The sequence below is a fragment of the Melospiza georgiana genome, chromosome 11 (assembly GCF_028018845.1).
Source record: "Melospiza georgiana isolate bMelGeo1 chromosome 11, bMelGeo1.pri, whole genome shotgun sequence".
Classification (NCBI taxonomy): Eukaryota; Metazoa; Chordata; class Aves; order Passeriformes; family Passerellidae; genus Melospiza; species Melospiza georgiana.
In genome coordinates, this window is record NC_080440.1 from 5,693,419 (window position 1) to 5,718,591 (window position 25,173).

The window sequence follows — 25,173 nt, forward strand, 5'->3', positions numbered from 1 at the left end:
GTCTGTGCTTAGAGCAGCAGTGCTTCCCACAAGCCCTAACTAATTCTTTCTCTGATTTCCTTGAAATGGTGACATTTATTATTTTCACAGAGATCAGTCTGTCTCCTCTCAAAAGGACATGGTTTGAATTCTCCAAGCAATGAGTGCACCTGTGTCCCTCACTGTGCTGGAACAAACCTTGGGGCACCTTCTGCATTCACATTTCCCAACTAATCCCATTTTGGAGCAGGGCTTGGTGTGAAGCCAGGGAGCCCTTGGCCCTGTGAGAGCTGCAGGTTGTGCAGTGAATGGTGAGCCCCTGGCACGGTGCCTGGGCTCACAAGGACCACTCCTAAGAGGGAAGGGGTATTTCTGTTCCTGGCCAAATTGCACTGTTAGCTTTTCTATTTTCAGGGCAGCCAGGTGGCCACCCACATGGAGTTTCATTATGAGAGTTTTAAAAAAAATATTTTGAGAGGCCATTAGGTAAGTTTGAGATGGCATCTACTTTGGGTTATGCCTGAGTGAGGTGGGCTCAAAGCAACAGGGAAGGATCTGGCTGCCTTTAAACATCTTCCTGCAGAATTTGTTGCTTGAATGCAGCATCCCTTCAGAGGAAGGATTCCCTGTCCTTGGAGCTGGGACTGAAGCTCCTGTGACAAATGCACATCCTCTGGTGAGCAGAAACTAAGATAGTTATAACAAAAAATCTTATCTGAAATGCCAAGAGGAGTAGAATGATTCCAGTAATAATAGTTAAAAGATGAAAAAATTAGTTTATCCAAGTACCTTCTGAATCCAGCAATTTTGCAGGGAGAGTAGGTTCTTTGTTTCCCATAGCAAAAGAACTGGGAAATGTTCCCCTCCCATCTGCAATGTGGAAAGGATAAAAATCTATAGCAGGGAAAGTTGTTCTTTGACTGAACCTTAAACATCTACATTCCCTTTGAATTAGCTGTGATGCCTTTAGCTGAGAAACTCTGCAAATCCGAGGGAGTTCATTGAATAATAAATCAAGGCATCCATCCAGCAAAGGACATCAGGGCCCTTTGAAGTAGATGAAAAAATACCTTTGTGATCTGAGAGAGAGCTTTGGTGCCTGACTGATGCTGATGCAGGGTTCAAACCCAGCTGCAGTGGCCCCCAACAGAGGTGAGGAGCAGGAGCAAACGTGGGCTCAGGAGCAGCTGCTTCCCCTTGGCTCTGCTGCAGCCCCATTTGCCCAGAATCCTGAAAGTCTGAGAGATCCAAAAAGCAAAAAACTGCAGCCAATGGAAATAAGGACTGACTTTTAATGCTGCAAAGTTCTGAGATATCAGACATGGGGAAGAACAAGCTCATTTGAAGGACTTTCTAAAATTTAATTGCCTATAACATTTTCTCCTTCTGAGATTTTCTGCAGTCTGAGTTGCACTAATAGAGAAATCTGGCTTTGTAAGTGGAAGGAGCTGAAAAACAGCACCAATAAAAGCTGTAAAGCTCTCAAAGATTTTTAAAATAGTGCTTCTGTAAAAGATGTGACATTATATGCCGGGGCAGAGTGCAATAAAGATATTTTAGTAGCACTCTTCACAACTCAGTTGTAAGCTGTACAGCTGTCCCAAACTCCCCTGATAAAGCTTTTCTAGCTGTGTAATCACTGTAATTGTATTGCCTCATACATACATGCATGTGTTTGTGTTTGCATGAAGGTCATGTACATGTGTAAGTTATTTAAGCATGAATGCACACATGTGAGATTCTGCTGTATGTAAGGAATGTTAAGGCTGGCATGTAAAGCAGCAGTAGGTTCAATTGTTCCCTCAATTATTTTATGGCATTCCTTGGGCAGAGACTTGAGCTTCAGCTCCATCTGCTTTGACATTGCTGCTGTCCCAGGGGCAAAAACCAATACAGGAGTTATGCCAAAAAGTCTGAGTGATTATTCTGACAGCTGACCCTGATGCTAACATGGAGGTAGGAAAGTGCTTTTTATAGAGCACACTCTCACACACAGTTATACACTCGCTCACACTTCTATTTCTCTTGATCTAAGTGGAAATGGCTTGTTTTAAATGCAGTTTTTCCATCTTGAAGGTCAATTAAACCAAATTGGAGGTCAGATAGAAGGGACAGAACATTTGCTTCTTGGTGTATCTATTTCTGTAATGTTATCAGTGCATGTGGTTTTATTTCCAGCATTTTGTTCCTGGGGCTTCCTCTAAGGCTGAACAAATTGGATCAGTTGGATGTGGTACAGCTTCCAATTTGGGGTTAGAAATCCATTAAATTGCTTGGTGCTTTGTTGGCAGTATGAAAGTGCTTAGAGTGGAAGTGCATTACGATTGGACATTGATTACTCGAAAGGAAAGGGGATGGATGCTTGTGTAAACCATACACCTCCAGCCAGGATGGACAGCTTTGGGGTTTTTTTAGCTTAAAATCCTCAGGTTTTGCCCTTAAAATGCTGTTCTTTATTACAGAGCAGAACTATTTTTAAACTGGGAATGGAGAGCTGTCTGCCATGTGTTCCTCACACCTCTGGGGGATTAGAGCTGGCCCTGCACCACGCAGTGCTGCCAGCCTCACACAGCCCCTGGGTAACTAGTCCTTGGGATATTTGGGGTTATACACATCATTCCTTTCCACACACTAAATGTTTGCATTTGGCCAAGCTCTCAGTTCCCGCCCGTGGCATTGGAAGGTGCCAGGAATGTCCTTGCTCTGGTTGGTTTCAAACTGAGCGAGTTTATGGTGGGGCACAGGGCTGTAATTCCACTTGGGCTGATCAGAGAGGGCTTTATTCCCACTGTGCAGAGCTGCAGAGTCGCCTGGGTGTTGTGTGAGATCGGAGTCACTGCTGCAGAGCTGGCAGGGCTGGCCATGCCTGTGTCCTGGCTGCTCCAGCTGGGTGGGCCGGGCTGGCTCTGCTCCCTGCTCCATCAAACTCTGCAGCCCATCTGAGGAGGCACAGCTTCACCTCAGTCCATCTGCTGACAGCTTTTTCCCTGGTGACAGCACAGCCATGCCCTGGGTGGCTGAGAGGGAAACAGCCAGGTATTGTGGCCAGCCAGGGGGAGAACAGGACAGCAGTGCTTCTTTCTGGGAAAAAACCTCTAAAAACACTTGGGTACCATCACTGTGTGAGAGCAGGAGGTGATGCAGCCCTTCAGGATGGGTGGAAAGCAGCATCAAGTGCAGGAGAAGCTGGAGCAAGCCTGGAGTGAGCCCCCATACCTGGGCTGCAGGAAAAATCTGCACATTGCTTTTTTAAAAATTTTTTCCCCCCACTCTTTTCCAGACTAGTTTTAACCAATGCAGTTTTCCTGACTAGTTTTAAACCAGATATTCCTTGGTGCCACTTCTCAACAAGTATGTTTTGGGGGCAGATCAATCCTCGCTGATTAACTATTAATAAGTGGCAGGAGAGAGTGGCTGAGCAAACACAGTGGGAGAGGTTTGTGTGCCCTGTCCCACCATTAATGATCGACTGGGCAGGGCCATGCCAGTGCTGTCACTGGGACAGCCATGGCCAACTCTCACTCAGGGTGGGCTCAATTTCTAACCCACAGCTGGATTTTGCAAAGTCATGTGGTGGGAGGGTTTGATTGCCAGCAGTCCAATATGCTGCTGTGGGTCTTCCCAAACATCTGAAAAAGCCAAAGGTTTGACATGGTTTATCTGCTGTGAGTACTTGTGAAGAATTGCACAACTTTCAGAAGAAAATATTTGCTTTGCAAAAGGAGCCATTTTTGAAACTGTAAATAGCACTTAATGCTGATTTATCAGTGCAGCTTGTTATTGTTAATGGAGGCTGAGCAGTTCTAGGATAGATATGTATAGTAAATCACAGAGTTATTAATCCTCAATAAATTGGTTTAATATGTTGAATACACAGTGGGGAGCCTTAATTGAAAATGTTAGTAAAGAAGTCATGGCCTTTATTGATTTACCAAAGAAAAACAGCAGTGATGGAAGCAGAAGCAATTTGTTTGGTAAGTATTTTGTTTGAGCTGGGCTATCCAGCCATTGCTCCAGTGGTTCAAGAGCCTGCTTTGCTTTGTGGGTGCAAAATCACCAAGAAAGAAATTTACTATCAAATTAGAGAAATGTGAGTTTGGTCATATACAATCAAGCAACCAACTTGCAGGCTTTTGGTTTTAGGGCTATGTCTTTCTCATGGCAGTAGTTGGCACTTTAATCAAAGCAATAAACCCAGAACAAACCCTCTAAGGTGTCAGGGCAGATGATGGGTGGAGTTTTATTTGTGGGTTAAAAAACCCTCCACATCCTGCTTTTCCTTCCAACTGCTTACCTGTCACAGGTGGCAAAGCAGGATTGCTTTACTTGAAATTAAATACAGTTATTCTTATTTAGATGCTCATTCCCCCTTTGAAACGTGTTTTTGCTTTGATGCAATCCTTGGAGCTGATGCCTCAGTATGTTTTGGAGAGGATTGTTCTCCTTCGGGTAGTGCAGCTTAATAGAAGAGGCAAATACAGAAAGATTGCTGCAATTAAATCCTGCTTGCTCTGAGCCCTGCAGCATCCCCTGCACACAAAGCTGCCTTTGGCTGGGGCAGAGGAGCCTATGGCCCCAGCAGGAGGGTGAGCAGCCTCAGGGGCTGCAGGCTGTCTGCCTGTGGCTGCTGCTCTTCCCAGAAGCAGAAAAAGCATTGTGGAACACCTTGTGATTCCTGCTTGCTTTGCCCTGCATTGGTTTGAGTCCCTGAGCTGCTGGGAAGGGCTGCCCATGTGCCCAGGGAACAGAGGGGCCTGAGGGGATCTCATGCATGACTTTGAAATCACTTCACTTCTTGAAACCTCACTTCACTTTTTTTTTTGAACAATTGGAACAGTGGTTTTGAAGCAATTGAAATACTGAGAGCTTGTTGAGTGGGCCAGGGTGAAGCTCTGGTGAAATGAGTATCCTCATGTCCCTTGTGATGGTGCAGAGCCATAGCATGAGGTCCATGAGCACCTGAGTTACCCAGGTGATTTCTACATGTGTTATGGAGTATTGCCATATATGTGTGGCAATGTAGATTAAATTGCATCTAAGCCTTCTGTCTTAAGAAATAAAATAGGAGTTTTTGGAAGAGATGATCTTTCAAGAAAAGAGAAAAACTTAGACAAGAACTTCACTTGAGTTTTGCTAAGGTTATTAAAATAGGAGGAAATGGGATCCTAGGTTTTGTCAAAACACATTTGTGTAAGCCAAGAAGGGCCTAAAATAACCTGACACTGTCCTGCTGAAAGAGACAAATAAGCCTGTAAAAATCCTTGGTGTGGGAGATGTGGAAGCCTCAGCAGCCTTGCAGTGCTCCTGCAGAGGATTCCTGCCTTTCCTCAGCCCTGAGAGTGTGCCTGCTCATCCTGTGCTGCCTCTTAGAGGCTGGCAGTCCACAGTGGCAGAGATATTCACATTTACAGCCCTGTGTGAGCTGAGGCCATGTGTGTGATCTGTGTGCACCCCACGCTGTGAGTGCAGAGTGGCAGAGCAGGAGGAAGGGCAAGGCTGACATTGTGTCCCTGAAAGTCACTTGGAGGTAAGATCATTCCCAAGTTCCTCAAACCATACCAACCACATGCTAAATTCAATTGTAGTCTGGTACAGTACCTCTCAGTGATGTGGTTTTAATTAGTGTTCTTTGCATTAATGGCTGTATCTGCATGGTATCAGTTCTTTGGGGATCATGCTACAGGAATTTCCTTTAGCCTGTATCACTGGTCATGACTGAGGGTGATTCATGGTGCAGTTTTCTTGGTGTCTGGATGACCTCTCAGAGTTTGTCTTCACTGTCAGATTAGCTCATATTATGGCTTGAGGGCTGCCCTTAGGTTGACTCCCCCCTGCACATAAAGCCCCTTATATGAGCAGGCTGTTAACCCAAGCCAGTGTGATGCTGCAGCTAATTTGAACAAGGACATAAGTAAAGCCTGACTGAGCACAGCATCTGAGCCACCAACAGAACCCCTCATTGTGGGGCACAGCTTCACCCAGGTGGGTGCTGTGTCCTGCAGAGCCTCCTTCTCTCCAAAGCACTTTGAGCAGCAATCTGGGGCATCCACCTTGTTTTGGTGCTCTTACCTCCTTCTGGGAGGTGGCTCTATGCCATGCTTGGTCTGGGCCATTTCTGGGCTGCATTTCAGAGTCCCTTCAAGCTGGATGCTTGGCACTTGTAGGCAGCACCCAGAGTACCCTGTAACAGAAATTACAGGGGGCTTCGCTTGGGGCGCAGTGGCTGAAAAGCTGCCTGGTGAAAAACGACCAGGAGGTGGTTGAACTGTCTGAACATGAACTAGTGAATGCCAGGTGACCAGGGAGGCCAGTGGCACCCAGCAATAGTGTGGCCAGCAGGACAGGGCCAGTGATTACCTTCAGCACTGGCCTTGCATTGAATGCTGGGCTCAGTTCTGGGCCCCTCAGTACAGGAGCACAGTGAGGTACTGCAGCATGTCCAGAGGAAGGGGCTGGAGCACAGCTCTCATGAGAAGAGGCTGCAGTGGCTGTTTGGCTGCTCTTGCCTCATGGGAGTAGACTTTGCACCTGTCCTGTGCACAGGAATTAAAAATGGACTAAAGCTCCTTCTTTCTGTCCTTTCTGCCCATACAACCACCTGAATCCATGCAATCTGATGGATTTGTGCTTCAGCATTAATGCTCCCCTGTCACTGCTTACAAGGACACTGCCATCTCCCTGGCACCTCACAGGCTTGTTTAAAAGAGACATCTGAGTGTTCTTTCTTCTTGCACAGCTGTACCCTTGTAGCATGGGCAGTGTGCTCCCTCTCTGGCTCCCCTGGCCCCCATCCCCAAGCTGATTCAGCTGCAGCCATGCTTTTCATACCCACTCAAGTGTGCATGGGGCCTCCATTCCAGGGCTGTAAAGCCATCTACAAACATGTGGGAAGAGGATGGTGCCTATTCAGGGAGCTGCAGACTAGGCAGCTATCTTTCGACAGATGAGCCAGAGGAATTTCTACTGCAGGGCTCAATTGTTCTGGGCCCTCAGCTCCCTTTTGTGCAGGAGCAATGAAAAGTTGTGTTATGACAACGGTTGACAAAGTGTTTAATGAAAGCCACAGTTGGCAGTGACAGAATTTCAAGCCATCCTCCTTTTCTCCAATGCCTGTCATCAAAAGGTGCAGAAACGCTTTTGACATAATCTTCTGCACTGACAGATAAATGGTTTTGATGTGAGGGTTGGAAACTTTCACCTTGTAGAACAGAATTCAGCCATCATCGTGGTGGACAGAGACCAGGAGCTGTGTATGACTCTGTTCCTTTGTCTGGTTTTCAGCAGAGACCTAGGTTGCTTTTCTCTGCACTGGTCAAGGTCCCAAAGCAGGGCCAAAACTTGGACATAAACTCCTGATCTGCCCTGCACCTGGCCTCTACAGGTCAAAGAACTGACTGATCCCTCTCACTGCAAGCAGGACTCTTTCTGTGACAGCACTGTTTCTTTTGGGAGGTAGTTTGAGCATACCCAGTTATTTAACAAGACTTCAGTCTCTGCAGAGTTCAGTGATAATGCCACTTTCATAATGCCAGCTGAAGGCAAACACTGCTTTCTTATTTAGAGACTAGAATAACTGAAAAGACAGACCAGGGCCCTTCCCATATTGATTTTACAGGCTCTCAGTTCCTGATCACAGGCATCTTAGTGACAGGAGGGGAAAACCCTTTATTGTTGGATTAGCCACTACAAGGAAGACTTAAATGGATAAATAATATGCAGAACACTTTTCATGCCAGTAAATCAGCATAAAGTTTAAAAACATTTACCAGCTTTTCCTTTTCAATAGAAGCTGATATGAAGAAAACAATCTGAATGTTAGGGGCTGCTCAGGTTGGTTGTTCTGTTCTTTCTCCTCTGCCAGCTGTAGAAAAGTAAGCTTTGTAGGATGCTTCCCTCAACTCACAGCTCAGGGTCTTGAATTTATATACTTGACTTTTGTTTTCTTTCCACAGTTGTCTTAGAGGGATCAAAATATCCTTCCATGAGTAATTCAACATACCCATGCAGAGGAGCAGGGCACGGAGCAGTTTGTGGGCAGCCCCACTTTTGGGTCAGCTAACATCACCTGTAGGTGCCAGGAAATGGGCAGAACATGCACCAAAGCCATGGGCTCTTGGAACTGGCATAAAACACTGCAGGTGATGCTTTATAAACTGGCTTTGAAGAGATGCTCAGGATGAGAGATACCTCAGAGGGCTGGGCAGGTGCTGGTTTGGGAGAGGACGGGGTTTTGGTGTTGGGAGCTGATGCCTCTCTTTGAGGGAGACATTTTGGAAAACTGATGGCAGAAACATTTATTTGGTGATTCGTTGGGCAATTGTGGCATCATCCCAGGGCTCCTCGAGAAGGAATGCATTCTGTGCTGCAGAGGAACAGCAAATGTGCCAGCTTGCAGTGGTGGGACAGCTGTGCCCTGGGCTTGGCATCTCCATCAGCCTGCACTGCTGGTTTGCTCAGCTCAGAGAGGCCAGCCTGGTGGGGAAATTAAAATCCTGCAGTGCTTCATTCACTGCTGGACACTTAGGACCCACATTTAGGGGTGGGAGAGCATCCTGTGCACCCATGACCTCAAGTTTTGAGCTCCCTTCTTTATTTGCATTACTGGAGCCCAACCAAGATTGAGGCCTCATTTCATCAGCATCAGGCAAAGCAAGACAATACCTACCTCAATTTTATTTACAGTCTAAATAGACAAGACAGACAAAGGGTGGCTGTAGAAACAAAAGCTCTGGAGAGGTGATGTGACATGACCGGGTCACACAGCAGGAGATGAAGAGAGCCAGGAACAGACAGAGGTTTCTTGACTCCCAGTCCCAGTGATCTGTCTATTGAAACATGTTAATTCTTTCTCTCACTTCAGTGCTGTGACTGGCATGCCACACACTGCCTAGTGAGGGGATCAGAGTTCTGGGAAGCACATCCTTTGATTGCTAATGCTTCAGGCTAGAAATTCTTGGATATTTAATATAAGTTAAAATACAGCTAGTGCCAGATACTCAGTAAACTTTTTTTTGGCGTATCTATGTAATTTCAAGTCTCCTGTTTGTTTTGTACTGACTCTATTTCTAGCTTTCATTTCCCCACTGATTTTTGAGCAGTGTAGTGTACATTTTAGTGAGGATATTTGGTGGTTGGGGTGAGTAGTGTGGGGGGAACTGAAGACTTTGGTGTTCAAGAGGATGGAGTTCACCTGCATTTCTGCAGCAGATGTTGGAAAGTCTTTCTGTTGCTGGTGCAGCAAAATCTCTCTGTGCTATCTGAAGAACCAGCTACTTGATGGTCAAATGTCCTGAATGGCAGCAGCAATAATCAGAAAATCACTTTGGGTGATGTTAAACTATGGCCATGAAATTCTTTAATTTATGAATATCTTTGTTTTTCACTTGTGAATTTTGGAGGTTCCTGTCAGCATCACTCAGTGCTTGAGCACAGACTAAACCAGGGACCTGGTCCCTCTGGCAAGTGCAGGGAGGATCAGTTCTGGTGCATGTGTTCTTGTTTCTTGCTTCATAAAACAGCCCCTTAGCCTATTGCAGAGGAATGTGTTGAGGAGAAATACATTACTTGAAAAATGTGAAGTTTGGCTGCAGTAAAAGGCACAGAAATACACGAAAACAGATGGATTCATGCACCATCATGTCTGGCTGTATTTCCCTCTTTTAGTTTGTCACTTGTGTTTCTGTGTTGACTTTATTGTGCTGAGCCTGTAGGAGGTTACCTGTTGTATTTTTCTTTTTGCCTGTAGATCAGGCAGGGGCAAGCTTCAGCATGATCTTACTGTGTGGTTAAAAAAAAAAAGTAGTAATGTAATCTGTGGGCAAATTGCACTTTAATTCGTAATTGTGCTATGAATATGGACTTGGCTTTCAAACACACTCTGAGTTTAAACTGCAGTTTGACTTTTATTTAGATAAATGCCTTTGAGTTCATAGTGAAATGGATATCTGCTGTAGCCTGGTATTGATTTAAAGGTCTCTTGAGTGTTTTAAAAGACAGTAGGGGCTTACAGGACAGCATATTTTAAACTGAGATGCTTGGTTAGGTTTTACACTCCTCTATAACTTCAGCTCTAGGCTCTGTTAAGAGCCAGCTTGTGTTGCTGATTGTGGAGCATTCTTCCACAGCAGGTATTGGCAAAAAAATTTGAACATTTTGGGCAAGATGCAAGGAGCTGAAATGATGGGGAATGGTGTGATGTGAGAGCCATCAAATGATTCCCTGGTGCAGGGGAACGCTTTGAGGACTTCCCATAAATGCATTACAAGAGGGCAGGTGATCAATATCTGCTTTTTAGCTTGAAAGAGGTGTTTATCACTTCCTGCAAAGTTGGTAAGCTTTGTAGTCTTTCAAGTCTTGGTGTTTGCAAGGCTGCTGTGAGCCTGGATTTCTCTGTGCATTGCCGCAGAGTGCAGTGTGTCAGTGTGAGCTCTTCAGGAGAGATTTTCCATCAGTGCTCTTCTGGCAGCTGCCTTTTCTTTGTGTGTGCCTCAGCTCCTGTGTCACGGAGCATTGGTGGAAGTTCAGTGGGTGCCTCAGTGACTTAGACCCAGTTTGGGTTCCAGACCTGCTTGCTTTCTGTGGGCACAGTTTTAAAGCAACAAAAATCCCAAACCAGGGAAGATTGGCCAGTTTTCTAGTCAGACTGGCTTGGTGGTTTGAATAAGCAGCTCAATGTTTGAGGGCTTATCTAAAATCAAGCCGTGAATCTTTTGGGCTGTGTTCAGAGGTGCAGTAAGAGGGTGTAACCTCCCTGCAGAGGAGGCAGGAGGGCTGAATTTTACCCAGGGTAATATCCGAGAGCAGGGCGTGGAGCAAAATAAAATTAAAGAAGTCCCCCTCACAATTTCCTTACAATTTACTGTGGTTGCTGTTCTGCTGCCACCCATCAATTTGCCTCCTCCCTCTTTAGATTACACTCTCACAGAAACATGCCAGCACTGCATGCAGAAGGATAATTAAAGCACTTGTTACTTTTTGCATCATTAGTCACTTGGTCTTAATTGATCTGGTTAGTCCTGGCTGCAGGTTTGACCTGTCCTGTGTGGAGTGCTGAGAGTGCATATCTTGGAGGGAAGGCTCTGCTCTTGCACTGTGTGATGCTACAGCAGAGCATGGCAAAGCTCTTGCTTGTGGTTTCTGCATTTGGCACTTAATTTGCATTATTTTGCCTGTTTGCTGTCCCTAGCAATTGCTGCAGTGTGTTCCTTCCTGCAGCATGTTGAGCTCTGGATGTGTTTTGAGTCAGGGATGTCCTGTGAGGCAGATCTGCTCTCCCACCAGGCTGCACAGCCCATTTGTCATCCATCAGTGCTCGAATGTGATTTAGGTTTAGGCTGTTGGATAGCTGGAAAGTGTTGTCTGGGGTTGTTGAGGACCAAAATGTGTTCTACTGTGTGGCTTGAAAGCTGTATTCACTGATTAAAAAAAAAATAGTGACAGGCTAATTATATCATCTTGTTAGAAAATATAGAATATATTTTATGTTTACACATAGCAAGTGTACATATGTGTATTTTGTGTGTAACACACTGTGGTATAAAAAATACCTGTGTGAATATAGCTATAAAATATTTAGTGGAAGGTTTGTTGATTGTTTCAGTTCTGACTTTAATTTGTCAGGAAACATCCTATTTGTCTGTGATTAGTTTTGTGGTTGGAAATAATCAATAGTAGAATAATAAATGTAATTGTGTAATATGAAGACAAATTAAAACCACACTAATCTAATGCAAAAGAGGAAGAAGCTTGGGGAGAGCTAGATAAGATTTTTGTCATGGAGCTAAACTCACTTGTGTATCCAGCAGAAAAGTGCTGCACTCCTGTTTAAGTTCTCTTTAAAAAAAACTCCAAAACCCAAACCCTCCTAGTGTAATCCAGAATAATTAAGATGATTGTTTTGCTGAGCAGGGTGACTGCATTTTGCTGATCCTTCTGTCTTTTATTTTAACAGAAACCTGAGCTACAACAAGTTGGCAGAGATTGATCCTTCTGTCTTTGCAGAGCTGTCGAACCTGCAGGAAGTGTAAGTATTCCTTCAAAGGCTTTAATTGTGTTTTGCCAGGGCTGCTTGTGGGCTGTGAGGAAATTATATCTAGTTTCCTAAGACAGTACCTTCCTTTAGCTAAGTTGAATGAGCAGGTCTGACTTGGTGTGGAGGTTTTTCTTCCCCTCTATATTGTATCTGGGCTGCTCTTTTTTAAACTAATCAATGGGCAGAACACAACATTCCAATTAAAACAGCAGAGCTGTTATTGGAATTTGCCTCCCTGGGTGTTGTGCAATGCTTGGAGGCAGCAGTTGAGCACACCTGAGCACACTCACACAGCTCCTTGCTGAAAGCACAACCCTGAAGCAAAGCACAGCAGCCTGGATTGTGACACCTGATGCCAACCTAGCCCAAATCTCCCGGGAAACAAAGGTGTAGTGTAGTGGATAACAAAGCACTTAACCGTGCCTCCTCCTCTCTCAGACATTTGTGCTCCTTTTGGAACCAGAACAAGCTCTGCTGGAGGTGTTGCTAGAAGAGGCTAAACCAGCAGAGCTGTCCCCTGCCCTGGTGAGGAACAGAGGACCTGCTGAAGGTCTGAGCGGCTGTGCCAGCCCCTCCTTGCTGTAAAACAAACCCATTTCAGGGAATGCAGGTTTTCCAAGCTCCTGAGAAGGCTGAGCAGTTTCACTCAGAGAGGGGCTGCACTGTCAGCCCTTCACAGGGGTGCCTGGAGTTCTGATTTTGGGGTTTAAAACCAAAAGTGCCTGAGATGGCAGGCTGAGGTAATGAGCTGTGTTTGCCTGGTGAATCGCTGGCATGCTTGAGGTTTGGGCTCTGTTTGAAGAGCTACTGCTGCCTCATGGGAAACTGAAAAAACATTTCCTTTCAGAAACAATACTGTGCTCTGTCAAGCATTTGCTCTTGTCCTCTGTCTGTTTTCATTAAGTGTTGGCTTTGGGATTCGTGGAGGGGCCAGATCCTGTGATTCTTAAATAGGCAAAAAGTGGAATTCTCCCTGACTGATGACTGCTGGATTGGACTGTGGAGATTCATGCAGCATCTCTCTCCTGGCCTCCTGTTTGCATGAATAGTAGGGGCTTGCTGGGAATCATGAGTAAGTGAGGAATGGATATCAGGAGTGACTGCGCTGCTCTGAAATCAGCTCTGCACAATCTTTAGAGAGAAAGTGATGTGGGTCAGCAGAACACTGCCTGCAGGATCTGTTTTCTCAACTTCTCTTTTCACTGTGGAAAGCCTTAAATTGCTCTGTGCTTAAAGGAGAGAATTGCAGCCCTGATTTATAATTATCCTGACATGACTGTGGCTTAGCAATAGCTTTTATTCATGGAAGTGCCTGAAGGTGTGTGACTTCAGGGAGCACAGGGTGGGAAATTGGGAAATGTGTGTGGCTTCTGATTCCCCAGGTAGGGAATTCCCTTGAGCAAAGTGCTGTGCACGTGTGTAGAGCAGTGAACAGTTCCCTGCCGTAAAAAGGTGTCAGGGTTTCTGGGGAGATAAGTAATGCAGCCACAGTGTAATGGGTAGATAAGAGCTGCTAGCTGTGTCAGAAAGGGTTAGGGAATGGGGAGAGAGCAGAAGAGTGAGTAGGAGGGAAAGGGAGCAGTCAGAAATGGGAGACTGGAGGGGAGGCAGAGGTCTGGAGCAGAGCCTGGAAGGCAGTCTGAGGGAGAAGCTCTATTAAAAGCCCTATCTACTAATCTTGGTTGCTTTTGAATAGCAGCTAAACCACAGACCACTGAAATAAACTTCATTTCACAAGGAGAACCACATCTCTATTGCCAGAGCATCTTCTCTCTGAGTTTTGTTTTTTTTTTAAGCACTTGACAAACATTCATGAAATAAGCATCATGCTGTGGCATGTCTCGAGAGCAAGTCAGTGTTGCTCTGTGCATGCTGTGCTGGGCAAACCAAGGCACCCTCAGGGAAAGAGATTGCCCCAAATAATAGATGCATTGATAAGAGCAGAACCTCCCATGATGCTTCAAACGTGCTGTCTGTGGTTCCTGAGCATTGCACAAGGCTTAAAACTCTGTGTGTGTCTCTCCATGTGAATAATTACTGTGGTATATTTTGAAAACATTTTGTTTTCCCTTGATTTAAAGAAAATATCTGCAGACCAAAAGATTTAAATTTCATCCCTTATCTTCAATGCTGTGCTTTGCTTTCTGAGATTGTGATAAAGTCAGAGCAGAATTTACCCTACACTTCTCCCTCAGTTTAGGCAGTTGTTTGTGTGCTTTGTTTTGGTGGCCTTTATGAGAAGCTTTTAGAAAAGTTTTAAGTCTCTGTAGGATGAAATTTAGTGGCGCAAAGTGATCCCCCTTGCTCTGAAATAAGTGGTGGAGGCTCAGGGTAGGGGCTGGACTGGGACGTTATTTTCCTTCAGGACACTTGATCTTTCATTCCCTTTGGTGCCTTCATGTGGTGACAATGCCCTGGTGTCCATCCATTCTCATTCCATGGATGGATGGATGGGGCTGCTGTGGGGTGGGCCCTGTGCTCCTTTCTGGCCTTTCCTCAGCTCATGTGGCTCATGGAATCCCCCGAACTGATGGTTTCATGGCTCTCAGGCTTTCCAGGCTCATTGGTAGCAAATAAAAGTAGTAACCAAGCTAAAATTCCTCTCCAAACAACTCACCTTTTCTTTTCTAAAGTGCCTTTCACTGAAAGCTCTGGAGAGCTGTGCTATTTTTGAGCAGGCTCCATTTCAGCTTGACACCAGCCTGGCAACTGGACTGTAAATATTTTATATGGGTGGCCCCCCCCCCTCCTCTGCCTCAGCATCCAGAGGGTTTGTGTTGTCAAAGGTGAGGGCTGGGGAAGGAGACTGAAACTTTTTAAAGTTGTTGAGCCCAGCTGCTCTGTTTTGAGGGGTTTTCCCCCCTCTTTTTTTTTTTTTTTTTTTCTTTTTATTTTTCAATTGCTTTACATAGGGAAAAAGAAAAGATGAGTGGGAAATCCCAGGCAAATACAGAGCTTGGCTGTCTCCTCTGTGTCAGCAAATGGTGCCTGTGAGCCAAGAGAGAAAATGAGGTGGGAAAAGCACTTCTGACTGATTCCTGCCATGGCAGGAGGCTGATATATGAATATCACACTTATGTCAGAGCAGGGTTTGACCAGTTGTTAGATGCTGCTTGGTGTCAGAGCTGCTTAACCAGAGCTGACCCAGGCTCCTTCTTCTCCTGAAGATGCTTAGTTAGATGCTAATGAAAACATGCTCAAATAAGCAATTTAATGCTCTTTCCAGCTTGCTCTGTACCTTTGGAAGCTCCAGACCGTGTTGTAATATGAGCAACAGTGAGCTTTTAGTTGCAGAGTGGAGCTCCTTGCTGAATTGCAATGCATCTGGCTTTTTTCCCTTACATTTTAAGGCATGGGTATAATGTCAGAGGCAGAGGAAAGCTTTTATCCCAGCAGTGCTTGGAACTCCTCGTGAAATCAAATATCTTGCCTCCTCTCAGAGGAGCCAGAAGGGAAGTTCTGGGATAAATGTGCCACTGCCCTCTCCCACCTGCCAAAAATAGTGTTAAAAGGAAAGAAGAGGGGAAAAAAACCCAACATAATTTAAGATTGCCCCTACTCATGCCTGTGGCTTAGCAACCCTGGGCTGTGCAGCTCTGGGATGCGGTGCTTTGCACCCAAATTGTGAACTTTTTGGGATTTTCTGCAAAAGGAGAGCACTTGGAAAGCCCAGAGTGACCAGGGGTGCTTTGGGGGTGCTGGGGAGCCTGCCCAGGGCCTGGCTGTGATCACTGCAGTGAGAGCGGGGAGAGGGTGAGAAGACTGAGAAATTAGGTAATTTTCAGGCAGCCAGACGAGCGACTGTTACAGTAATTAATTGACTAATTCACCGTACAAACAAGAGCTCTTTAAAGCAAGGAAGAGCCAGTCACATGGCAAGGATCTGCTTTCAGTCAGAAAAACACTTTAAAGCATTAGGACCTGGCAGGGGATGTGTCTGTGCTGGTGGTGCCATTAAGCAGGGGCTCTCTGTGCTCCCCAGATGCCTGGCCTGGTGACGTTTCTGTGCCTGGTGACATTTCTGTGGCCAGCACTGCTGCCTTTGTGGGGAAATCCCTCTGGTATTTCCAGAGCTGGGCCTGCTGTGGACAGGATGCCATCAGGTTGTGCCCCCAGGCCCTGACCTGCTGTGAGCATGGGAAGGGTTAAATTCCTGAGCCATGGCACAGGTGGCCTTAAGGTGCAAAATTTTCCTGTGTCAGGTTTGATTCTGGAAACACAGGCTAGAGGAGGGCTGTGCCACATTGCTTTCCTGCCTGGCACTTTGGGGAGTGGGTGGCAGGAAGGAAAGGCCTAAAGATCAAGGTGTGGCCATCAGAGGCCCAGAAAAACCCCTTCAGATGGAGGTTTCTGCCTCAGTGCCAGCCTCCCCTGCTCCTCTAGGCCTGGGCACATGCTGCTTGCCTTCAACCTTGGTTTCTGTTTCTTGCAGGAGGCTGGACCACAACGAGCTGAGTGCCATTCCCTCGCTGGGCTCTGCTGCTTCCAGCGTCCGTGCCCTGTACCTGTAAGTCATTGTCACCTCCTCTGCCTCTGGCTTTCTCTGGGGAGGGTTTAGCTGCCTCTGGGAGCTTCATGGGTGTCACACTTGTTCCTGCTGATTCTAGGGTTTGGTTTTTGGCTTGTTAAGAAATTTAAGAATTAATTAACCTTAATTAAGAAACATCATGTGGAGTAGTGTGATTTGTGTGAGGTTTTGTGTTGTACATATGGTCAGTGGTAATTCAGGTCAGTAAATTCCACAGGTTGAATAAAACTTCATTTTTCTTATCTGCCTTTTGGGTTTCAACCATTAGGTCATACCTGTGGTATTAAATTTTACATTTGCTTTATTGTTCTTTTTATTCCTGGCCCTGTTCTGATCATTTCTTCTTTCCTCTTAAAGCCAGACAGTATTCATATCTTAATCTTTTAGGGAACTCGTTCTAGACCTGTTTTTCTGATTTCTTTCAACTTCTTTTTAACATTTTCTTTTGAGATTTCTTTTTCTCAGAAGAAATCATGCAGTGATTGCAAAGCATGATCTGCAGAAGGTTTGAAGTTCCTAACTTTGGTAGTTTAGATGGCCACAGAAGCATCAGATACCTGGGAGCCCTTGTGTATTGACCACCAAGGACATTGGTCCCTGGTGCTGCTGAAGGGAATAAAATATTAAAACATAAAACTATTTAGTATCTAAAGAGTGTGGATTTCTGAAATTAATTTTTGCATGTGTGTGCTTGTACTGTGCACTGAGAAGGAATTTGGCTGAGGTATGCATGATACCTCCCAGGTTCCTGGGAAGTGTTAATGGCTAACAGGGACTGGAGCAGTTCAAGTGGTGGCTTCCAGCCTGCATGGCCCTGTGCAGGTGTCTGTGTTCTCCACAGATTTGGTGCTTCTTGTGGTGGAAAATCATCTGTGACCACACCACCAGCTGATTGGCCTCTCTTGCTCTAAAGGCTCTGACTTTTTCTGAGGCAACCTTTATCTGCTGCCCTTCTGTGCTGCCACATTTGTGCTGTGCACCAGCCTTTGAAAAAGACCTCCAGAAATCTGATTTATGGATGGAAAGCTTGCACAGAATTTGCCATGCAGGGATATAGTTTTAGGCCCCCCAGATTGGCTTCTCTTTCTCATGAAGTCTATAAATGCTCTGAGTTCCACAGGCCCCTGTTGTTATTTTTTGCTATTAATTTCACCGTTGGCAAAGAACCAAATTGCAGGAGCTTTGAGTTTTTTATTCCTGAAATGAAATGAGCAGTTTGGAAAGGGGGAATAATGGCTTGTGGAAGGCAGTAGATTTACAGCTCCTCTGAAATTTCAGAGTGGTGCAGAAGGAAGGAGAAGCTACAAAGCCAAATGATAAAAGAATGGTATTCTGAACAAACCTGTTTAGTATCACTTTCCAGAAATCTGAATTGCTCTCCTCAGCTGCTGCACATAAATAACTCTGATAGCAGGATTTGTAATACTGCTGTCATACTGCTGCAAGAAGGGTCTCTTTGTTCAGCTTGTATTAGAGAATGCCACATCTTTTCCCCCTTGCATTTCCTTTTAATTTTTATCAGAGATAAAAATAACCTGAATGATGTTTTAAAGTACCTGCTCCAATCAATATTGCTGAGTCACATTGGAATGATTTGCTGAGGAAGTGAAGTTTTCTCCATCTTTGGGAGTCTTTAATCAATTGCTTGGCTTCCTAAAAGATGGGCCTTTAGTTCAACCCTAGGTTAATGGGCTTGATAGGCAAATTGGTGGGTAAAATTTAGCCTTGTGTGATATGAGGAATCAGATTATATGGTCATACTGGTTTCTTCTGGCCTTCCAATCCGTGAAGTAATAATTGGGGAGGCTGCCAAACCAAACCCAGGGTGAAGACTCATAATGAAGACTTGTGTACTGAGAAACTGGTTTATGTTTAAGTGTATAGTGTTACAGTGTATTCTTAATGCTAAAGAAAAATAAATACATTTCCTTTTTGTTTTTTTCAGTGTTTAGAAATGTGTGAAGTGTGTTTACCTCACAAACCTCTGAAGTAGGTTTTGTATATTGCATGTGGTTAAGTATTTCCAAAGGACTGTTAATGTATTATAAAAGCAAGTCTTGTGTATTTGTCACTCAAAACATCCCTTCTGAATGAGTTATTTCATCTCCTACTCTTCCTAAACAGGAGAAAGCACTTTTTCTCATTTTGGAGCTGGGAGAAACAATACTGCCAAACTCGAATTTTCCATAAAGTTTGATGGTTGTGTGGGGTTTTTTTGGGTTTTGCCTTTTTTTTTTTTTTAATGAGCTCTGCTTTGCATTCCCTGTTTTTGGGTTTTTCCGTACCTGTCTCCATCACCCAAAACTTGCCTGACCCAACACGTGTGAGGACCAAAGGCCAGTTAAATATATATGTAAGCATGTGAGAATCTGCTGAAGAGAGAATTCTCAGAGCTTTCTGCAAGCCTTTGGATGTCCCAGGCTGCAGATGGATGCAGACATAACATATGTACCAAAAATGCTTTGTCCTGATACCCTGCCATGAAGTTTGGTTCAGTTCAGTTATTCCTCGAAGAATCAGTTTGTTTGCCTTGCATGTTGAAAATATTGCCAGAGTCGTTCATTTCAGCAAGAGCAAACATAAGGGACTTGATAAGGCTTTTAATAGAACAGAAGGGAAAAATAATCTATGTAGGGTTACCAAATAAAGACAGACATTAAATGCAAACATCTGTTAGTGCAAACAAAAGCCAGGAAATTCAGCTGGGAGGGGGAGAGACCGAGTCTGGATTCATTCCGAAATTACATCGGAATAGCTGAGAGGAGAACCTTGCCTGCAATTCCCACAGCATTTGTAATTTAGTTACAGTTCCTAGACTTGGACATTGGGGAGTTGATGGCAGGATGTTTTCACTGACATGCCCTTGGCTGAGGATTTCCCATCCCAGTGCAGCCACAGTGTGTTAACTCTGAAGGCTCTCGAGGAGACCCTGTTACCTGATCTGCTGGGGAAAGGGGTGATGGAAGAAACCATTTATTTGCAGAACTTAGTCTGTTTATATCCAGCTTCCTCACTAACTTGCATGGAAGAACTCTTAGGCCTGCCAGGTTAAAGGAGCTGCAATCAACCCCTCACTGGTCTGTTGTTATGGGTTTCCTACAAACCCCTAAGCTCAGCCCTTACTCTAGGGTTTGTCTTCATTACTGCTGCATCTACCTGCATGTGAGTAACTGCATCCTGGAGGGGTTTTGGGGCATTTGAACAGATGATGGAGGTGGATCCTTGTCCTCTGCCCTGGCTCCAAGCCTGATTCAGTCAGCATCCTCTTCTTCTGCCAGAGGATGTTGGGCAGCTGTAGGGCTCAGTGGAGAGTGCTAACCAGACAACGCTCTGCCCCATCCTTAGCTGACTGGGAATTAAGGAAGTTAACAGATAAAACACTTAAAAATAACTTTCATTTCTTTCGCTGTAAGTCTTTTAAGCCTCCAGCCATTTAGGAACAAAGGGGACAGTGACCCACAGCAGTCAGCTGTGTGTTAGCAACAGGCAGAGCTGTTCGAGATGCTTTGGCCCCATCATCTTGCTCTGAATAAGCACAGATAACAAGGAAACTCAGAATAGGGATTTTTAGAGCAAAAGAGTGTGAAATAGGATTAGCTGATTCACAAGAAGATGCAGTGACACTGCAGTGTATTTACTGGGGAAAGCAAAATCAATAGGACTACTCTACTGCCAAACTGAGCAGAAAAGTCTCTTGAAGAAAATCAATCTTCTTTACAGACTCATTAATGTAAAGATCAATTCACATTAAACTGTAATTAAACAGAGAGCTAAGGGGAGAAGGGTAAGTGATCTGCTGTGCCCCAGGCCAAATAGATCATGTAAAATTTGAAAACTAAATACTGGAGAATTGGAAACTGGGAGTGGCAGGAAACATGCTAGGGCTGCTTGGAAAAGGGCTGATGAGCTCAGATGGTTGGGGCAGCATGATCCTCATGGAAAGGAGGGTAGTCAGTGCTATTCCAGCTGGATGTCAGGTAAGACAGGTCAAAGACTTCAGCCAGTCTCTTCCATTTGGCTTGCATGGTTTCTTGTAGAGCTTTTCCTCTTAAGTGCTGGGGATTTCTTTATAATTCTGGTTAAATTAGCCACACTGTTAAGATTGTAATCCTTGTCTGTGATTTTCTTTGACTCTTATTAACCTTTGTACTGGATAAAAGTTGACTGGTCTTGGAAGTCAATAATGTGGCAGAATCAGGATTGCACTATTGAGCTGTTGCCTCATTCCTCCACAATGAAGGCTTGGGAAAGCTGCTGTTATTTTAGTGCTGTTTGCACTGCTTCACTTGTGGTGTCAGATGGGGTTTGCAGAGACTTTCTGAAAACCCATGTGGTCCATTAGGTTCTTTGAGCTGCTGTTTTGCTTTCATCCAAGACAAAGGTGTCCTGCTTTGTGAGCTGAAACAATGCAAGCAGCCTGTACTCTGAGTGGGATCTCACAAATAGACCTTCTTTTCTGCAAAATTTCCTGGGAGCTGGGTTGGTGGGGTTGACATCTGTGAACATCTTTGCTTTTCAGGTTAAGGTGTTGCAGACTCTGTTGAACATCAGGGCTGCAGCTGCAGCTCTGTCAGGGTGACCCTGTTAGAGAGAAGAGCTCAGAGCTGCTGCCATCTGTGCTGCTCCTAGAGCTCAGCTCAAGCCTGAGCTGGTCTCTACACGAGGTGTGAGCTCACTTTGTGTTCCTGGCTGGGCCAGAGTAAAAGGCTCTGTGTGGGCGGTGTTGAGAGCTGGGAAGTTTGGCTTGCAGGAGGAATGAGGTTTGAGCTCACAGACAGCACAGACACAGCCTTGGAGGCCATTTGTGGCCTGGGATCCTGCTGTGCTAATTGCTGTACAAACAGAACAACTGCCTTGACCCCCAAGGGGTTTAATCTGCAAGTCATCTTTGCTGGAGTTAAAAAGGGATGATCTAACAATTAGAAATAAGGAGAGTACTCTGTTAATTCCATCTGGGTCGAAGCAAGAGGCTTTGTGCTCGCAAGCACCAAATCCAGATGAGTCAGAGGCAGCGGGGTCTGCTCGGAGTCAGCAGCTCTGCCTGTGTGCAGGACGTGCCTTGGGCAGCTCACAAACCACACTGCCTTCCTCCCTTCCTCATTATTGGCCCAGGGAAAACTTTCTCTGGGAACTGAGGTGTTGTAGGTAGATAAGTGGGAGCAGATTCACCCCCAGCCCCTGCTTGCATCACCTCCATGGTGTAATGTCTGCAGGGGCCAGTTCTCCAGTGTTTGCTTAGGTAATTCCCCTTGGAGATGGAGAGAGCTGCTTTCTGAGAGTTTGACTATACAGGGTATACTACTGAGCTTCTGGGTTTGGATGTGAAATACATTAATATGGAAAGGGAAAATGAAAAGAATGCTGTCAGGCTGTTCAGTGTGCAGCAATGCACAGGCATAAGATATTCTGAAACTCACCTCTTAAGTTTGTTTTGCTCAGAGTTCATATTAAGGCTCTGGTGTGTAAAGTCTGCAAGTTTTTATAGCCAAAGACTGCAGGAGCCTTTCCCAGTGGATGAAACCCTCATTAATCATGTACTCCCAAGCACCAGAAGAGATGCTGTTTTGACTTTTCTTTTGGGCTGCTGGAACTGTTCTAATCATTTGCATGTCCTCTTTGAGCTTTTAGATATAGTATGAATGCATGGAAATGGCAAAGGATCTGAGGCTATTCCAGGGAAATGAGTACTCATTTCTTCTGGAAAAGCAACAGCAGTAAAGCCCACAGTTACCAGACTCAACAAAAGAGCATCAGAAAGTAATCTGGGCACATACAGTGGAGTGTAAAAATTGGCCAGAGGATAAAGATAGTGAAAGTTGGTGGCAGCTCATGAAATACCAGTTACCCCTGGAGGCTGCTCTATTATGTATTTAATAACAAGCATTTTGTGCAGCCATGGCAGCTTCTTCTGTGAGCAGAGAATTGCTGTGAGCTAGGCCAGATCTGCTCTGGCATCTCTGTCCTGCTTTGCAGGCCATGCTGGGTTAATCTGTGTCTGGAGGGAAGAGAGGACACCAGTGGGACAGAGCACAAGGTTAGGGCTTGGAATACTGGAATAGGATCTTTTTGTGCATGACCACATATTCATTGTGCCCTAAAGTATGTGTATACATCTCCAAGGGCAGGAGCATCTTTTATATAAAATGCACAAAGTTTCCAAGTTTCCAAGTTCTGTCCCTCTGCAGATCAAGCCTAGATCAGTTGTTAGGGTCATCTGCAACCACGATCTTTTGTTAAGGTCAGTATGAAAAATAGCTTCACATTTGAGCCTTAGAATAGCCCAAAATTGCTCCTATTAATATCTGTGGTGGGTTGACTGTCTCATTTAATGGCATATGGCAAATAAAGCACACGTCTACAAAAGCAATTCCTTTGTTAGTCTTCACAGACCAAGCAGGTTTCAAATATAAATAACTTGCTGAGTTGAAAGTTGTTTTAGTTCATTGGAGTTTCCTGCCTAAAAACTGCTGGCAGTGGCAATTAAATTTGCTCAGAGGTGAGTAAAAGTCAAGTTGAAGCTACAGTAAAAGAAAGTTGAATTATTTTGGGGTAAAAGTCTCTCTCCATGTTCCTCTCGGAAAGCTGAGCCGATTCAGCTTTTTAACAAAATTGCACAATCTAAAGAAGCTCTCAGTATGTGTTCCCACATCCCTACTGAGATTGTGCAGCTATTTATCCTGGTTGTAGACTGTGGTGCTTGTTCAGAGCATGAAATAAATCCCAGAGGGGAGTAAGAACAGGGCTGGGGGTAGAACTGTGGGATTTAAGTTGGGTGCCATAAAACACTGGCACTATTAGGAATAGTGTAGGGTGAAGAAAATGTTCACTTGAATGTGATACTCCTTGGTTAAGGTTGGAAGAGATCAGCAAAAAAATCTGCAGAAAGCTCATTTCTAACTGAATAAAAGCCAGCTATGGGCTGGACTATCTCTTATTTTTAACCCATGTCAAATTCCCCAATTAATTGCAGAAGTGAACAATAGAGATCATGTCAATAGTGATTATCTTGCAAAAGCAGCCCTGCTGGGGGTGTGCAGAGTGGAAAATGTGATTGCTGTTTAAGAGAGATGAGAGAGTGATCTGTCACACCTTCAGATGAAGTGATCACTTGAGAGGCCACGCTCCCTCAGGTTTGTGTGCATAACTCCTGCTTGTTAACAGGAATTCCACGTGAATATTGATTGGGAATGAGTGGTTGGGTGAGTGCATGTTCTGCCTGTCAAACCATTTAATGTTCAATTGCACATCAGGGAAAATAGCAAAGGTAGCTGGAAGATGAAACTGGAGTGCAGGGCTGAGTGAAAAGACAACTATGTTAATGGTCAGATCTGAGCAGATAAAATGAGTTGGGGAGAGGTAGAATTAAGAATTGATGACAAAAGAAAGAATCTGTAAATTGCTCATGGATTTTAGACTTAAAAGTCATTTCCTGCCCAGTCCATGTACTGCAGATCACACACTCTGTGCTGACCAGGGTGGTGATTAGCATGAGCAGTCAGGCCAAGGGATTGGACTTTCTGTAATCCCTCAGGTGCCCTGGAAAAGGAACACTTCTGGTGATTTTACCAAGATATTTTTGCCGTCAAGGTTGTTTCCTTGAGAGAGCAGTCATCTTTTTCAAAATAGGAAGAACTGAAGATGTAAATGATATTACTATAGAAGCTTGAAGGACTTACTGGCTGAGTGGTGGTGATTGCTTGCACTTGATTTTATAAGATCTTTACCAGGGAAGCTTGAACAGCCTGTTTTACACCAGCCTGGCTTAGCACAGAGGCAGTTCTACTCTAAACCCCAAATTTCCTTTTCCCTGGATGTTTTGGCACCTTGTTTTGGGGTTTCCCAAAGCCACCCTTCCCCCTTGATGAGCTTCATTAGCAGCAGGGTCCTGTTCTTGTGAAGAGCAGCTCTTTTCTTTGCTAGCTTGACCACTGCTTTTCCACACTGGAGCTATTCCTTCTTGCAGGCAGAGCAGTGTGAGCCCAGCAGAGCTCAGTGAAGGCTGCCCAGAGGCAATCCCTGTTCCTGTGACCTTGCTGACAAGACAGATAAGCCCTTTCAACAGAGCACAAGTGTGTGTCATGCTGGAGCAGCCAGAACAGCCAGCCTATCTACATCTCTCAAGTGTTAACAGGAGTTTGACTGGCCAGTCAAAAAGGAGTTTCTTCAAATGCTGCCTTTTTCAAGAGGCAGGTCTTTTAGCAGCCACTGCTGCAAGTTCCATGAGGCTGAGAGTTTGATGGTGTGGAAGATGAATTCAAGTATGTTGTCCTTTCTTTACCTCCCTTATCATCACTGTAGCTAAATCCACCTCTTTTCATGGTGGTCATGCCAAAGGTGGGAAAAACCCCTGTGTCACATTGTGGCTTACACACAGTGCAGGCTATCAAGTCTGCTTGCAGTTAAAATTTGGATAAAAACTGCAGCATCGTGGGCAGAGCCATTGCATTTGCTTTGCACTTGAATTGCTTCTCCCCTTGTGTTATTTTCCCCTCCTCGCTCCCGTGGAGAGACAAAAGCAAAACAAAACCACCCACAAAACACATGTGCTCTCTGGGCTGTGGTGGATCTTATTTACTTTGATCATGTATTACACAAAGAGAAACTAAAATCAGTATCAGGATTTAAGGATGAAAGT

The 25,173-nt window shown here is 44.8% G+C and overlaps 1 protein-coding gene across 1 annotated transcript in view; it reads left to right on the plus strand.

Annotated features, from left to right (window-relative positions):
* The window catches only part of LRIG1 (leucine rich repeats and immunoglobulin like domains 1), a 197,160-nt gene that overhangs the window by 127,027 nt on the left and 44,960 nt on the right, over positions 1–25,173 (plus strand). The window contains 2 exon segments of the mRNA XM_058032213.1: positions 11,930–12,001; positions 16,443–16,517. Of these exon segments, the coding sequence (XP_057888196.1) occupies positions 11,930–12,001; positions 16,443–16,517 (147 nt within the window).